The following is an 18,859-nucleotide window of genomic DNA, read 5'->3' as shown; positions in this document are numbered from 1 at the left end:
TATGTACATACATATGATACAGTGCGTCAGGGAACTGAGCAGCTGCGCAGCAAGAAGTACTGCATGAATTGATATCAGGTCTAAAACATTCTGATCAACTGCTATTAAAAAACATTTGGATCGTTGTATCAGTCGGTTTTTAAAAGTGAATAACTATCTCGCAGTATGAAAGACCCTCATATGACTGGCCATGGAACGTAACTTGGTGATTTATCAATATGAAGGCTAACGAGAAAATGGCAAAACCAAACATAACATCATTACCCCTGAATATGCGATCTAATACGTGCTTAGGCAGAGCCATTAATATTTTATTGCAATTGCTCTTGTAGACTTATTTATTTTACTAAAGACTGTCGCTGCGATCTGAAAATGGCGAAGGATAATATCTCTAAAATTTGATGGTACGGGATTTTTTCAGAAACTTGCCTTGAATGCATCAACAAAAATGAGATTATAAATACAACTGTGAAGCCCACCATTACAGCTCAATCAGATCAAGCAAAATTTAAATCTTGTCATTCCACGCAAATGGCTTGAAACTTACGGGGGAGATGAAAACATGTGTGGCCTAGTCCTGTATGCCCTTTACAAAGCGATATTCTATGATCTATGAATGACCGCAGCATAACATTGACAACTCAGTAGTTTCAAGACTAACCTAAATATCTCTATTAAAAAATGGTCAATATTTACAAATATTCTAAATAATTTACAAAAGCCGCAATGATACATCGTTTTCCTTAAACGGTCCGGCTTAGACGAGGTATATTGCATGTCCTTTGGCGCTTCGAGCAAACAGCTGCATTCAAGAAACAACCATCGAAAAGCCCAAGCTTCCCTAAATTCAAGTCCCACTTACTTGATATTTTAAAAGTAAAGAAATATCAAACAACTGTGTAAAGCTCAATGGTTTTCTTAGTAGAAAATCGTATAATACGGGCATCTCTTTCAAACAGAACGATGTGTTATGCTGTGTATATAAAAAACCGACCGGTCACAGCGGGCTGTACACTGTACTGTATACCGTTATTGCCATTGTTAAATATCAATTAGTGTTCTCCAATCCAACATTACCACAACTTTGTGTTGCATCACTGTTTCAGTAGATAATACATAATTGTATATAGATAGTCTGTGGAGCGGTTTTTCAGTGTTGTGTTGTTGCGCGGACCATAGACTAAAATTATGAGAAAAAGACATTCTAGCTTTTTTGAAAACAATACTACGAACAATAATTTTGGCTTTATTGTTTTTCGTGGTACAAGAAGTCATTAAATTTACAATCGGGCACCATATTGTAACAAAGGATATTTCAAGGATTAATTGTAAGTATTTTGAGATTGTTGCTACAATAATACTAATTACTTAAGTATTTTGTTATTGTCTTTTCGGTAATACTAATTAGTTAATTACTGATTTGGTAATATTTATTAGAAATGAGATTCTCGGTTTACTAATCGTTTACTATAAAAATAAATTAGTACGTCGTACATATGTACAAACATAGGTAAAACGTACAAACTGGGGTAGACAAGTTTTCTTAGCAGTTCATATATATATTTGATTTTATATACCTAATGTTTTCTAGTAATAGTAGAACTATTGTTTTTCAGTTTTGTTATTATTCGTTGCAGTTCATCAAAAAAATAATTTTTTTCGAGTCTAACCTAGAAATAAACTAACCTATATATTAATCGTTCGAAATGATGTTTAATCATGATTAAGTATACAAGATTTGAATTGTTTATTAACCTTACGAAACTTAAAATATTATACATTCGAAAAATGTTGTGGCTTATTAAACTTATCATACATTTTTATTTCAGGTATTTGTGACAGAAAAGCATTTTTTATAAAGGTGTCTATTACCAAACAAGATAATGCTGATATCAAAAGATTCAAAAAGGCAAGATAGCCCATCCTTAATTGAAAAAAAAAAACTTGGAAGATTCAGATATCACTGCAATTGACGAAAATCACATCATTAATTATTATTTGTATCCAAAGCCTTTGTTAAATAAAATGAAACTCATCAACAAATTTTGTAATAAGTCAAGTTCAACAGTATTAACAACACAAGAACAGTGTTTTCAACTAGAACAGTAACTATGGAGAAGTGCTAGTCTAATTTAGATTTAAAAAAGCAAATTGAGACAATATGAAGTTGTTCATTCTTACTTGGCTTCAAATTCTTCAACAAATTTTGTAATAAGTCAAGTTCAACAGTATTAACAACACAAGAACAGTGTTTTCAACTAGAACAGTAGCTATGGAGAAGTGCTAGTCTAATTTAGATTTAAAAAAGCAAATTGAGACAATATGAAGTTGTTCATTCTTACTTGGCTTCAAATTCTTCAACAAATTTTGTAAAAAGTCAAGTTTAACAGTATTAACAACACAAGAACAGTGTTTTCAACAAGAATAGTAACTATGGAGAATGCTAGTGTAATTAAGATTTAAAAAAGCAAATTGAGACAATATGATGTTGTTCATTCTTACTTGGCTTCAAATTCTTCAACAAATTTTGTAAAAAGTCAAGTTCAACAGTATTAACAACACAAGAACAGTGTTTTCAACAAGAATAGTAACTATGGAGAATGCTAGTGTAATTTAGATTTAAAAAAGCAAATTGAGACAATATGATGTTGTTCATTCTTACTTGGCTTCAAATTCTTCAACAAATTTTGTAAAAAGTCAAGTTTAACAGTATTAACAACACAAGAACAGTGTTTTCAACAAGAATAGTAACTATGGAGAATGCTAGTGTAATTAAGATTTAAAAAAGCAAATTGAGACAATATGATGTTGTTCATTCTTACTTGGCTTCAAATTCTTATACAAATTTTGTAAAAAGTCAAGTTCAACAGTATTAACAACACAAGAACAGTGTTTTCAACAAGAATAGTAACTATGAAGAATGCTAGTGTAATTTAGATTTAAAAAAGCAAATTGAGACAATATGATGTTGTTCATTCTTACTTGGCTTCAAATTCTTCAACAAATTTTGTAAAAAGTCAAGTTCAACAGTATTAACAACACAAGAACAGTGTTTTCAACAAGAATAGTAACTATGGAGAATGCTAGTGTAATTAAGATTTAAAAAAGCAAATTGAGACAATATGATGTTGTTCATTCTTACTTGGCTTCAAATTCTTATACAAATTTTGTAAAAAGTCAAGTTCAACAGTATTAACAACACAAGAACAGTGTTTTCAACAAGAATAGTAACTATGAAGAATGCTAGTGTAATTTAGATTTAAAAAAGCAAATTGAGACAATATGATGTTGTTCATTCTTACTTGGCTTCAAATTCTTCAACAAATTTTGTAAAAAGTCAAGTTCAACAGTATTAACAACACAAGAACAGTGTTTTCAACAAGAATAGTAACTATGGAGAATGCTAGTGTAATTAAGATTTAAAAAAGCAAATTGAGACAATATGATGTTGTTCATTCTTACTTGGTTTCAAATTCTTCAACAAATTTTGTAAAAAGTCAAGTTCAACAGTATTAACAACACAAGAACAGTGTTTTCAACAAGAATAGTAACTATGGAGAATGCTAGTGTAATTTAGATTTAAAAAAGCAAATTGAGACAATATGATGTTGTTCATTCTTACTTGGCTTCAAATTCTTCAACAAATTTTGTAAAAAGTCAAGTTCAACAGTATTAACAACACAAGAACAGTGTTTTCCCCTAATAGCAACTATGGAAAAGTTCTAATGTATTTTAGATTTAATAAGGAAAGTAAGAAAATATGAATTTCATAATGTGTTCCGGCACTGGCTTCAACCAATAATTGTCATATATTATGCATACTAGCTATATGATTGTGTTTCTACTTAAATAATTATTTACTGTTTGTTCAAGAAAAGAAGTATGATATTTGATTATTTCTGTTTACTGCAAGATATAAATTGGATTCACAGCGAGTTGAACATTAGACATGTTGATGACAAAAATATGTTACACATCAAATTTTCTATTATTCATTGTTTTATCATGTTAATAAATAATTTTTATTTATATCTGCTTTTTAATTATTATAACATTTTTTGGCCTGTACAGATTTTTCTTATTTAGCAACAAAAAAACTTGTCATTTGTACAAAATACTTTTTATATTTATTTTTTCTTTGTTTACACCTGTATTAAAGTAGATAATACCAAAATTATCTACTGTTGTTTTTAATATGATGTAAGACCTTTAAATGTTGTTGAGTAAAACAATAGGTATTTATCAATTGGCTTGTGCTAGCTTATACACTATAGTTTAAAAAGTAAATGAATAAATTTAAGCACACATTTCTAATAATAATACCTACTTACATTAAAAAATTAACACAATATTTTTGTTGCAGAAAATGACACAATATCATGTAGGTGTTCTCAATAAAATTCCAAGAATTACCCAGGTAAGATTATTAATTATAATCTCTCAAACAAATATGTGTTTGGGACCATTGTGTATTTAAACGGATGAATAATTTAATCTTACATTTTATAGTAATAAATTTTTACTATTTACCACATTTAAGTTATTCGTTATTCAATGTTATGCATTAGATTGTTATTTATTTACGTTATTTTATTATACAGTATGGATAATAAGAACCATTTTGATAAATAATAAAATCACAACACACTCTAGCTATATACAATCAGTCAATGAATAATTTTCTAAAACAATAAATAGACAAATTAAAGATAATTTCATGGCATACATATTTAAAAAATAAGAAACTGCGACGTTTGTTTTTCCTTCTGATAAAATATTTAAGTGAAACTTTATGGATGAGCAGAACAAATACGAAATTCGAACAAGAACGAAAAGCGTACGCGTTACCTAATGTTAATCACCGCCGCCCACTTTCATAGGTACACGTTCTTTATTTGAAGGTGAGGTATGTCGTATCGTCCTGGAAATACCGCACAAGGAAGCTCATTCCACAGCTTGATTGTAAGTGGAAAAAAGTTAAAAGGAATGCCACACATCCAGATGTTGAGGAGGATATCGTAATTTGTGGCGTGTAGTGGTAACATAATTCGTTTGCCTCCTCTGACGACACGCATCGACAAAGTTGCGGATACATAAATTAGGGTATCATTCATTACTTGGCAATGTGGCTCTTAACAAATGTAGAAAAATATCTTATTTCGTTGTTAAATTTCTTCATCAGCATTTGCGCTATGAAATTTATTTGACTGGGCTGTCTTCTGTGATTTGTATAATCGATCTTGTCTTCATATGGCACCACGATGTTTCGAATAGACCTTGGTGATGAGTGAAGAACTGATGAACACCTATATCTATATACACCTATCCGATATAATTCGATTATTAATATTTGATGTTCGTTTGTCCAATATCGTAAACTCCTAGATTTGTACCGGTCGTTTTAAAATTTCGACGTTCAAAATTAAATAGGTGTGTGATGGTGATGAATATAATCCGCGTTGTAAACGACGGTGGCGATGCTTGGTATTTATTCTTGGCGGGTGCTTGTTGCTGTCAAACCCAGCCGTTAATTTGAACACCAGGTCACATGGTCACATGCTGCACTGTGCAGATGGCCTGTTCTATTGTAGGTACGTGTACGAGACCTCGGCGTGAATTAGAAATAGCTTCGAAAGGCGATAAGATACTTAGGTACGCCTACGTAGGTAGTCAGGTACACAATGGTTGAATTGGTACTTTCGTCAGTATTTTCTATAACATTACAAAGCCAAATAAAATGATTTAAAAATAATTCAATGTATATATATATATATATATATATATATATATATATATATATATATATATATATATATATATAGTTCAAATTTTGTGGACCTATAGTTTTATTTTAAATTAAAACCTTTGGTAAAAAGGTGTTTGTTTATCTGCAAGTGGCCGGTTATTTTGAATTTACTAAGAATACCTTTGCGTATGCGTCATCCCTTTATATTAGTGGTTTAAACGTAGTATTATTAAGCATTATTTATATTTTACAAAATATGTAGTTCTTTCAACAGGACTCAAGTTTTATCAATTTACTTTTAATTCTTACAATGTTTTTCGTACATAATGTAAGTGAAATCTAAATTTCATAAAACATACCAATAATTATTATAATTTACAATTTGTTGTTTGTTCACATTAGATCTTTTTTAAATACTTTTTTAAACAGTATTACATTATATTGATTTGTTTTTTTTTTTTTTTGCTATAAGTGAGAAATATAGTTCTATCCAGTAAAAGAGTCGTCAAATTTAAAATAGCAGAGTCGCGGAATAAATTTTAAAAGCATTGCATATAAACAAAACCTGATCCCAAATCAATACAATATACTGCGATTCTACGAAAGCCCACTCGCCTGTTTTTGAATGCATAGGCCTTATTCGGCTTAACAAAAGTACGGTCTTGAGAGCAGGTATGAAGAAAAAGTAACACGTGATATGGCTGGCTACAACATGCAACTTTTAAACATTTATTTATTTTTGGTTTTCATTGAAATAATATTAGTAGCGAAACATCTTTATATTTTTTATACTTATCATTAAATTACTCAATTTACTTAAAATTTAAAAAATCAACAACATAGTATTTCTGGTAAATATAATTTTTTTTTTAAAGTTCCTCCTCAATATTTTAACGGTAACACTATTCTTTACAACTTATTGCAAAAAAAAATCAGTAAAGCAATATCAAACTTTGCATAAATTTTCAAATTATATTCATATTTTCTTATTCGAAAATTCGTGTCAGTGTTACCCATACATAAATGTATTCAAACAATTCAATTCAATGTTGTTCAAACTCCATAACTTTCGAAATTAATTGTTTGTGTATCTTTTTCTTATCATGTGGTAGAGCATTTATAATGTTTATGTTAATTCTAACTATAAGTGAAATTAATTTATTTTAGTATAATTAAGAAAGTTGGAGTGTATTTTGGTTCGCATTTTTAACTTTTAGGTGTTGTTTTTTTTAAATTTTATTTTATCCAAGTTTTTGTTTTTATTGTTATAACTGAACATCTAAATAGTCCATTGAAATGTTACAATTTAAGGACCGACTATTGCATTTTTTAGAGGACGCAATTTGAATTTTTGGGACATGTATGGTGGGTCAATAGAAGCTTCACTTCAAGTTTCTGGGGTCGCCATTTTGGAAAATAAGGGGTTAAAACACTTTTTTCGCGATATATCGGAAACTATGCATCTTACAAAAAACTTGTAGACATAATTTGAAGCACATTGTTTTGCTCACAAATATGTTTATATAATTTTTTGCCCTAAATTAAAAATTTAAGAAGAAATAATAAAATATAAACCGCTTTACAGCACTCCAAAGTAGACCGGGTTCGTCAATGCTCATGAGAAACCTGACAAAACGAAATGTTTAACTTATTTTTGATTCTTTTATTGTAAACATATTCTTTAAAAAAATGTTTATTTGTACAATAGTACTTCTTCATTCATATAACTTACCAAATTTAACTCTCCGAATGTTAAGCAGGTAGAAAAGCTCTGAGTTACCCTTTGGGGACAAAGGAACATCTACCTGCTGACTATTATTATTATACGTATGCTCAGCTGTTTCTTATACCTCATATCATTCTCTTAGTTGTGCTTCATGTCTTGCCACGTGCAGACGTATTGAAAATTGTGGATATTATTTTCAGTTTAATCAATTAAACTGCGAGTTTTGTGTGGTGTATTTTTATATAGTTTTAAACATTGTCACTTCTTTAAAGCGTGAATCATGAGGGATTGTTTTATATATAGAAAACCTTTTGGGGACATTAAAGTTCTCACTGTGAAAGCTAGAAGAGTGAAAACTTTGCTTGAGCGAGCAAAATTAAAAAACGGTGTGGACAATGAATTATTTTTACAAAGTGTTTCTGAAGTAGCTTTTCAAAGTCCCTACTATCATTATTATAGTGATAGTCGAACTGATAATGTTGTTCGTCGTCTCAGCTGTAGCAGTTCATCATCTTCAGTATCAGAAAATCTAGATCTGATAATGCCGATTTTAACAGCAACACAATTGATGGTAAAAATAATTTCCATGCGATGACTTTTTGTTTATAATTTCATTAATTTTTAATTTAGGGTAAAAAGTTAATGTTATATATAACAAATTTCTAGGCAAAATAATTGGCTACGAATAGGATCCTTAGGAATATTTTTGTAAGACGCATAGTTTCCGAGACATCGCGAAAAAGTGTTTTCACCCCTTTTTCTAAGATTGCGGCCGGGGAACAAGTGTGGCGATCCCACAAACTTGAGGTTAAGCTATGGACCCCCACACATGTCCCAAAAATAAAATTGCGTCCTCTAGAAAATGCAAAGCTCATGTAATATTTCAATGGACTAAGGGCGCCTTGGAATTCTTAAAAACAATTGAAACAAAATACACAAGATAGCACATGAGTGTGACCCATCGTGTAAGTTAATAAAATATAGGTAAAAAATTTATTTATAGTAAATAAACATAAAAATAGTAAAGAGTGCAGTAGATGTATCAAGTCGCATACACTGTAAATAAAGTATGATATGAGCGACTATATATTATTCAAAGTAACTGTATTATCTTTATCTTTTTTTTGCAGCCTCAGACCCTACCGGAAGAACTTGTGAGGACACTGCTGACATCTATAAGGTCAGCACCCAGCACATCAAACGTAAACAATATTCAGGAACTATTAACTAGACTGAGTGAGAGTGAGTATTATGTTCTAAAATTATTATTATACCTTTCACCTGATGTTGACTTTACTCGAACGTAACATATTATTATGTTAGGTTTGAATCCCAGCAGGTGCAAACAAATGTATGATGTATATGAATTTGCTCTAAAATCATGTTTGTAATATGTATGTTAAGAATGCCGTAGTAGCCATAGTGTAGAGATTTTCTTACTTGTATATTACTTATTTTAATAATAAGCAAACATAATTTAGGTAGAGTTAAACATTATCTACAAATTACCTCAAAAAAATTAGGTGCCTACGAAATTAGCTTTTTCACGAACTAACCACAATCTCAATAGTCCGGTTTTTATGTGTAAAGTGCGTATATACCTTTTTTATGGAAGAGGAAGACAAACGAGCGTCCGGGTCATTTTATCCGTTCACAACCTCTTGCTACCAGAGGAATCATAGGAGCGTTGCCTGCCTTTAAGGAAGTAACAACCGTCCCTGTAACACCGCACAATGAAGCTCATTCCACAGCTTGGCTGTACGTGGAAGAAAGTTCCTTGAAAACCGCACTGTGGAGGAACGTCACACATCCAGATGGTGGTGATGATGTTTTATGTTGTGGCGTGTCGTGCTAAGTTGGATTTGGCGGCAGGAATCAGGTGAAATAGATCTTCGGAACACTCCCTCGTGATAAATGCGGTAGGAGACACACATAGAAGCGACGTCTCTACGCATTGCCAGGTGATCCAGCCGTTCACAAAACACTGGATCCTGTCCATACTGAGCTACTCTGCGGTGCACGCGGTCAAATGGGTCGAGCTAACATGAGGGTACGCCAGACCAGAGATGACAGCAATACTCCATATGTGGCCGGACCTGCGCTTTGTACAGCGCTAGAATGTGGGCCGGCTGGAAGTATTGCCGTGCTCTTTTATGAAGTCCAGCTTCTTCGCAGCTAAAGGCTTTGCTATTATTATTTCGAAACCCAGTATTCTGATACTAGGCGAGGCTTTAAGTGTTGCCAACCGCGCAAACTTTAGTGTTACGGTTATTTAGTCCTCAAAGATGAAGAAGAAACAACAGTAATGGGTATTCTTGATTTACCTAGACAAAGAAAGTCTTTACCTAGTCATTAAGTAATCAGTAAGCAATTTTCTAATAACACATTTTTCTTGCAGTGCAAAATGTACAAAACACTGTCAACGACAGTCAAAATCGGACACTTGGTGTCGAATATAGCTATACAAACGGACAGAGAACCGATGCAATGTCAACAAGGCAAAATAGTTCTCAAGTGGATGTTAACCAAGCGCATTCAAATCGCACAACTACTTCAATGAATGTTCCAAAGACTATGCCCTCAATATACAGTGTTCCACCTCCGAATATTAGGAGTTATTTGCCGCAACCGACCGTCCCTCCAACACAAAGTAAGTATAATTTTGGTAATCATTGTGAAAGTTAACTTCTAAGATGATAGGAACTCACAGCGTCAAGTTATTCCGACACCTAAAATTAGTCTTAAAACTCCCTCCCGTATAGTGTGAAGTGATACTACATAGTAAGGTAACAATGGTTACCAAGACGACAGCGTACCCACAGCAGTATTTTGTATTCACATGTAAATACATGCAAGGCGGTACATTTACAACCTCCAAAAATACTCTTATGACGACCACGGAATAAGTACCGACCTTCATATTACCGTACTTGTTTTGTTACCTGCTATAGGTTTCGGTCCAGGTAGTTAGTAGAATCCTTATAGACATAAATCCCCAAAATACCTACTAAAAGCCGTTTTAAAATTTGACTAATTTCAAACATAGTAAGTTAATTAAATATTTACGTTCAGATACAGCAACCATGTCTGGATTCAATCAGCAACATAATTATAGCGCACCAACGACATATAACGTTACAAATTGTGTGCCAAGTGTGACTCTACCACCCGCGAACAATCGAGAGTTCACGTGTAAGTATTTTATAAAGAACATAAATAACCTTTAACTTTATTTAATTATCGAAAAAACGCAAGTATAGAACCATTTTCATGTGAATGGAAAAATGCCACAGATGTGCACTTTCAAAAAGCACTTGTTTGATAATTATCTTGTGTTTTCTAATTTATACTAATATAAAATATAATCTCTACCTAAATAACTATTTAAATAACCACTTCGATGATAACATTTTTTTTTTGTAAAATATATATTATATATATACCTTTACATACCTATTTTGTAGAATTAGTATTAATTTCTCAAGAAAATCCTGTAGCTCAAAGTACTATCACAATATGGTCCGAGTTAGGAAGAAACTATTTATTAGTGTTGTTGATAAAACCACTGCAACTTTATTAATTTATGACCTAAAACAAAGCTGAATATGTAGGATATACGACCATTCCACTCATGGCTGAATCATTTTTCTTCTAAATGATGACTATTAAAACTAAAATAATTGAATCTGCCAACCAATAGTGAAAAATTAATAATCTAATTTCAGACACGCCCATGCCTGGGTACAGTCAGCAACAAAATTATGGTGTACCAACAATGTTCAATAACACGAATAGCACACCAAGTCAACCTCCACCTCCCACAAGTAATAACGATTATCCTTGTAAGTAGTAATAGCAGGCTTTAGTAGATTTTTGCATAAATTACACATTTAAAGATTGCATGTTTGCTAAGTAGCAGTAGTTGTATAAAGCTAACCTCACCTTGCCGCTGGTTAGATTGTTGTTACGCCAATTATATTCTGTTAACGCATACAGGCAAAAATAATTCAGTAAATTTATTGAACAAGGCATTATTTTGCAGAAATCATATATTTATAATATGTACACTCTGCATGTTGATTAACAAAACATTGCGGAGATAACGCTAAAGATATTCAATCATAACTTATCATTATTAACTCATCATAATTAAAAACAATACACTTCTGGATTACTTTTGGTTTTAGCTTAAAACTTGAAAGAACTTACATTTTATATGAGGTATATGTAAATGTATGGTCATCAACATTTTACCAGTGTTAGCACAATTTTCAGTAACAGTTTTTAATAATCTGCTGTATTCCCGAACAGATAAGACTTTAACGGTGATCTCTTTATCGATACATTTTGGAGGGACTCTTTGATTAAACCATACATTATGTAAGACAAATATTTATTCGAATAATTTAGATAATTATCATCAAATTTAACAAAAAAAAAACACTCAGAAATAAAATTTAGAGAAACTTCAAATCGACATATTTTATACTTACTACCCCGATTACCTACCAAAATCCAGAGTTTTCGCGCAGAAAATTGTTGAGCGTCTCATCAAAATGAAGCTACTCATGGAAAATTGGCTTGATAGTAATATATATATGATATATATACTATCAATAATATATATTGATAGTAATACTCAACAACAAAAAGTGTCCTACAAGAGCGACAATATATTCAAAAATAGCTCATCCTCATTCCAAATGAGGGTAACTTGATATTATAATTTCAGATTCATCTATAGCTGGCTACAGTCAGCAGTACAATTATAGTGTAACAACGAATAATATAAACAATGTACCAAGTATCGTTCCAACACACAATCACCATATTATTACTCGTAAGTAGTGATACAAACGTAAAGTATTCTTGTTTAAATCCATAACAATGTGGGACTAACACTCGGAAGATTTAAAAATAATAATTAATCAGCTTATTTGAATTGTAACATGACTGTAACTAAGAGTATACACAAATTTCAACGAATGTTAAGTTAATAAGAATAATATGAGACACATGAAACACGTCTTTGAAAAGTCTTTAGTTTGTTGTAAAATTCATTTAGAATTTTTTGTTGGTTTTGTTAAATCATTGGCTGTTGCATATTAACTTTCTACACTTTTAGTAGCTATAATCGGCGTGATCGTTGTAATAAATGCTTTGTTTAGGTTTCATGCATGCATTTCGCAACTAGCTTAAAATTGGCATGATTTGACAAGTATGTTTTGATCGCATTAGGCCTAATTCACATTAGTGCAGCATGTTTCGTAATCTTCAACACACCATTTAAGAATGACCGGTCATTGTTAAAGGGCTTGTTCACTAGAAAAGTAGTAATAGATTTCTTTGTAGTGATAACTTTATTGTGTCCCTTAGCCAGCACCAACTTGCTTCTAATTAACGCTTTTACTAAGCTAGCTACCAACGCACAGTCTATGATATCGCGGAAGGACTCGGAGCACACCGCACTGACGCAACTAAGGACGGATCTGTCCGTAAAAGCACATACTGTTACGGTGCACCGTATCTACTACGAATCGGTAACTTCATAGGTGCGGTGCAAGTTCTTTTCGTTCTCTGTTCTTTTGTTACGGTGAATTTCTGACCGCAGTCATTGGCTTTGCGTAATGATCCGCAGTATCACAGACCATGGCAAAACGACTTTATACAGTAAGTAGACTAACGTGGGCCGGCGTTTTAGAAGGCATAAGTGGCCTTAATAAGGCCATTTTTGTGTGTGACCACCGCATAGGTAGCCAGTTTCCTCCTTAAGTACTGGCTTCATTCAATCAGAGAGCATTGTATTTTCTTTATACTTGGATCATTATTACATATCATCAATTTCATAATTTCAGATACACCCGTGGCTGGATACAGTCAACAGTATAATTATAACGTTCCAACATCATACAACAATGTACCGATAACGTCGACCCAACCCTCGACCAGTCGCAAAAACTATTCATTTAACAATACGGCAAACAAGCCACCATATTATCAAGCACGTCAATAGCATTCGGGTAAGTTTTAATATAGGGTAATGTTACTTTTTGATATAAAGAGATATTAACAATGTAGTCAAATGTCAAGTATATTAATACTATGTGAAGCACAAATGATTTACATTTCTCTTGGTCATCCACGTTTTTACCAGAATATGTTTTTAATTTTTTTAGTTTAATGTGCACTACATAATTCAAATATTATAAGCTGTTTTGTTAAAATCTATGGCACTATAGATTGTTATCAATTCAACAGCAGATATGATCCACTTGACTTGCTATGCACACCTAGACTGTAATACTTTAAACTTATTATATATATATCATTTTATAATTAACAAAGTTTTGTGTCTTTGAACTTCCAAGTACTGAATATTAACACCCACAGACGAGAATATTATTATTACTTCAGTTAGGGCTACAAAGAACCTTATATTTCAACTTCTAATTCTCCTCCATTTCTTTTTCAGTTATGATCGCCCATTTGGCGATAAGGACTGATATTTTTTTATAATATAAATAATACTATTAGTGCATTATAATATCGAACACTGCAACAAACGGATGGTTGTTTAAGAGTTATGATAACACAATATTTTTATTTTTATTGCGACGCTGAATGTTGGGTAACGTACAAAGCAAGCAATTTATTGTTGTAAGAATGTATAAAAGTGCTCTAGTGTTTCCAATACCTTACGGTAGCATGCATTGAGTCCTATTTGTGTGTTTGAAGTGAAACGTGTGTTTGAAGAAAAAAAACGTAAAAGTATGTTAGCTGTAAGTGTATAAAGAATGTTTGGAAATAGCCTTCTGTATAGTTTGACGATGATTTATTCAGCAATCTGATCTATACATGACACGAATTAAAAAGGTTAAATAATTTAACTTAATTCTTATCTAACGTGTGTTAAACGCAAGTGATATGTGAACGGTTGTTAATGTTAAATGTATTTTCATTCATAGTACAGTTGTGCCTTGCCCTGTCAATAATGCAAGAACGCACATGCTATTTGTATAGTTTTTTCTGCTGATTCAGACTACCGACTCTCGTATTTTGTATTAATTTATTCATTTGATACTTGGTACTTCATTGCTCGTTTAATATTTCGCGGGCTGTCAGTGGTCATACTTTAAAGCTAGTGTTACATATCGCTTATTTCAACTTGAGCATTGATAAAGTAGTTCCTTCATAAAGCTTAAGTAATTGATCTCGCACCTTAATTTAACAAAATTTATTTCACACTAAACATATTATACATTTAAATGGTAAACTAAATAAAAATTAGTTTGTATTTGTCGAGGTGCGAATTTGGCAGCGCACAGCGTATTATGTTCGTCTTTCGTTTATGCGCAATGCAATATAAGAGCTTAACTCCACTAAGTGGCTAGTCGCCGGCGAGGCGAGGGTCGCCAATGATGTAGCGGCTAGTGCGCAACTGTATCTGTACCGGACTAGTTCATTTTAAGAAGGAGTCGAATAAACATGTCATTGCCATGGTATAATAATATACTCCGGCTGGTATTCTCTTCCCGTGACAGCTGGATCACGTGATTGGTCTTAGAATACGTCATCAGTTGCGATGACTGTTGAACAACGCTTGCCATAGACTTGCTATAGATGTGAGTGACACATGTATATTATATTATGACGTAGTCGTAGGCCATCGTGAGAAGAGAATTCCAGGCGGAGTATTTTATTATACTATGGTCATTGCGTTCTTTTTGACGGCGCCGCGGCCAACCAAATTTAACTCAATCTCAATCTGTCTTATGTGCTCTTTATCATGTATGTCTACGGAAAATACTTTTTTTGAAAAAATAATGTGACCTATTTGAGAGTTAGGAATTGGGCGCGGTTAGCTGCAATGACAACCCGCTTAGTGGAAAGAGTGTTAAGCGACTAAGTCCTGCGCAATACTTTCGCACAATATGTCCTTGCGGTGCAATAGAGTCCGCCACTAATACACCGTATCGTACTGCGAGGGTGCTACGAACGAGTGCTAACAACGTCACGTGTCAACCACGAAGCATTATCAAGAGAAACCCGGATGACACGTTCTAGTGGTCAACACTATGTCGTAATTATTCTTAGCAAGTTCATAGTATGATAAGGTTTTAGGTGAGGACACTCCTTTAGACGACCAGTCGTCTTCTGTTTTGTACGTTTCAAATATTGTGTTACACATGTGTGTCTTTTGCCCAATGCCGTTCAATGATTTAAAGCTGTAACAATTTTCACTATCGCTATATGTTATTATTATGTTTTATAATTACTGTTAACTATCTGGTTTGATTTGTAAATGGAATCTGTAATGTTTTCAAACATCTGACATATATATTTTCAATGAGTGTTTTGATTACATTTTACTTGTTATAATTGTTCGTTGACTCCGTAAACATAATATACAAAGCAGGATGTACATTGCAAAATTATTTTAAGATAAATATTTTAGCTGAATGCGAATTATATCAAATATTTTTAATTTTTTCAATATTGGTAGTATAATAGTGTTGTAAGGGCTATCTGTACATAAAGTGTAAAATTTGTAACAAATAGATAACTGTAAACTTTTCTAACATTAGATTACCCTTAACAGTTAAAGTGGCAATTTATTTGTAGTTTATACGTCATATTTAAGAATGAAAAAGCGTATACAAACTCAATAAGTCATCGAATAGCGTAGCAGTGAAGGCTTGACTCACATTTTCAAGCTGTTATAAAGTATACTAATAATAAATTTAAAAATTTATTTGTTCAGCTGGCTAGCTCGTAAAATCGTACAGAACTGTTGAAACGATGATATATCGATTGAATTGTTCACAGTATAGAGTTAAATGAACAAAACTACTGCGGACTTGATCCCGCGAGTATTAGAATGATTGAAGATGTTATTCTCGTCCAATGTTATTATTGGTCGAGCACTATCAGTAGAGCAGGTTTTATTTCTCGCGAGTGTTATTCCCGGAGCCAAGCGTTAACATTTTATAAATAGTATAATTAAGTAGTTGCTAGCGTTGATTACATACAAATATTGAATAGACGTAGAGAAAAGAACATGCAGTTGAAAGCAAGGGTCACTCATAGTAGAGTATATTTGCAATAACAATATTTTAAATACAAATATATATGCGCCTCAGCAAAATACACGAACATATATTGTTAAGGTGCATTATTGTAATCTTTGTCATCGAATGAATGTGTGTGTCAATATAACATATTTTTATATAATATGATCTACCACCATGTGACCTTAAAAAGTAAACATTATTAATATTATTAGTCTTTAAGTAATAAGTGTTAATTCGACAAATTCAAATTACAATTAATCCTGTATGAAATATTTTTAACATATGTACATTATTCAACCGGCATTTTTTATTAATATAAAACTGAAATGATGATATAAATTAAAAATGAATTTTCTATTGCGTTTTATCTGAAACGGAACTGTTCAACAATAGTATTAGATAATTAATCTTAACGAAAAATTCAACGGCAACGGTATTTGTATAGAGATGGAGAATGATAATTGTCAAACACCATATTAGGTATAATTCAATTGATCACCATTTTTTGAAAATAGTCGATATAAAAATGTGGTCATTTCAATTGAATGCGTTTATCACAATCCTTTTATACGCTCTAAAATATATTACTTCACATTTCGACAGTCACAGGCCAAGCATAGGGACTACCGCGGTAGTCCCTATGCATATAAAAAAAATGAATATTCAGCCCCTGCGTGTTACAGCAATCTAGTCAATTGATATTGTTATTACTACTTTATATTGTATATTTTTTTGGAATTGGGAAGATACAAAACCTCCCAAGTAAAAATGGGCCAATAAAATGTTTACATTTAAAAACAATAGGACAGTTGCGATACATAAAGCATTCGTTGCGACCACTCTACTCAAACACGTGTCTGACCGGGTATGAGTATAATTGACAAGCAATCCTGATTGATGCGTGAAATGTGAAAAAAAAGCGTAAATATTACTTATTTAATTAGTGACTCATTAATGTTGTGTTTGGAAACCAGCATCTTTCTTAAGACCCGCATATACTGCCGAAGTGATTTATGACTTCGAGTTGCTACATAATATTTTATTCATTATTAAGTGTAAACAATATATTCGTGTACGTACTAGAAAAATCCAAGAATACGACATAAATACTCTCAACGAAATACTTAATATTATGTGCCTCACAAATTTGTTATAACAATATAGAAAATATTTAAAGTTATACGTAATATTATGTAGATACTGCTCAAACCAACATCAATAACTTATAGCTTAAGTTTGAATTGGACTAACTTTGTAAATATTTATTGTTCCTTTTTTTATAAATTATAAAAAATTTTTAGAGTTAAGGGTATTTAAAGAACAGTAGCGATCAAAAGATAATACAACTAGCGTTCTTTATTCGAACAACTAATTGAAGATTACAAGAATAACATTTATTACGATCAAGCTTGGTGTTCGTCATTACATAGAATTGCATCACTAATTGTCATTGTTTTTATTTAATTTCTAAGGTCACTTCGTGAGTCACTATATAATAATAAATAAGTACTATATAATAAAAGTTTATAAGACAATTAGGAAAAAAATATACAATATTTAATAAAAATTTTGCTACATGGTCTACAAGACAATATATTTTAGAAGCTTTTCACCACCATACAGTTAAACTGTACTTATCATACATTTATATGTGTTCATAAATTCAGTTTTTATAATCATTACTTATTTGTATTATTAACTTGCAAGCAATAATTATATTCTAAATTAAATGTTTAGTAGATAAGTAATATCGTATTAATTCGCCTTCTTTTAATGCCTTATTGCAGAATCGTTGTTATCTAATACTATTGTTGAATGACGTTGTTATATAATTGACAGAGTGACGTAATTTAAGACATAATCCAAGGATTCCGTTTGTATTACGTGCTATGTGTAAATAAAGAACAAGAAAGGAAATATGGCGTGCGTTTTAGACAGTGAACGCATATAAAACATGGAAGCATTTCTGACACTTTAAAAAAGCGCAATCCCGTAGTTGGTAGGGCATTTAATATTGCCTTTTTGTGGAGTGGTAACTATTCTGGGGTGGCACATGTACCCTTCAAAAATCCATTTCTTTTATTATGACTTGACATGACATCCCCTTATACATCGTCCATATATCTGACAAACATTGACAATATGTCAAGCGCGCGTACAATTTACCGTAATCATGTCGAGGTTTTGGCGCCAATAATCACCGGTAGATAGTATGACGAGAGTGCTTCCATGTTTTATATGCGTTCATTGGTTTTAGATTATACATGAATTCTGACAAACTTTTTGTAAAAAAAGTGAATTAAATAATTAATTTTT

The 18,859-nt window shown here is 32.0% G+C and overlaps 1 protein-coding gene and 1 long non-coding RNA gene across 6 annotated transcripts in view; both read left to right on the top strand.

Moving 5' to 3' along the window:
- Positions 1-18,859, top strand: part of LOC126978968 (uncharacterized) — a 28,031-nt gene extending 9,172 nt beyond the window's left edge. The window contains exons 7-14 of one of the 5 annotated variants that reach the window (XM_050828101.1): positions 4,364-4,417; positions 8,603-8,714; positions 9,871-10,122; positions 10,545-10,664; positions 11,198-11,314; positions 12,205-12,312; positions 13,328-13,492; positions 13,945-18,859. In XM_050828101.1, the coding sequence (XP_050684058.1) occupies positions 4,364-4,417; positions 8,603-8,714; positions 9,871-10,122; positions 10,545-10,664; positions 11,198-11,314; positions 12,205-12,312; positions 13,328-13,485 (921 nt within the window). In that variant the 3' untranslated portion in view covers positions 13,486-13,492; positions 13,945-18,859. The remainder of the gene's footprint in view (positions 1-4,363; positions 4,418-8,602; positions 8,715-9,870; positions 10,123-10,544; positions 10,665-11,197; positions 11,315-12,204; positions 12,313-13,327; positions 13,493-13,944) is intronic. The other 4 variants (XM_050828103.1, XM_050828102.1, XM_050828106.1 and 1 more) reach the window with 4 other exon arrangements.
- Positions 576-4,029, top strand: LOC126978969 (uncharacterized). The gene is made up of 2 exons (XR_007732733.1): positions 576-1,328; positions 1,830-4,029. It is a non-coding gene; the product is annotated as an uncharacterized LOC126978969 (long non-coding RNA).

The sequence above is a fragment of the Leptidea sinapis genome, chromosome Z, assembly GCF_905404315.1.
Source record: "Leptidea sinapis chromosome Z, ilLepSina1.1, whole genome shotgun sequence".
Taxonomy (NCBI): Eukaryota; Metazoa; Arthropoda; class Insecta; order Lepidoptera; family Pieridae; genus Leptidea; species Leptidea sinapis.
This window is presented reverse-complemented; position numbering and strand designations above follow the sequence as displayed.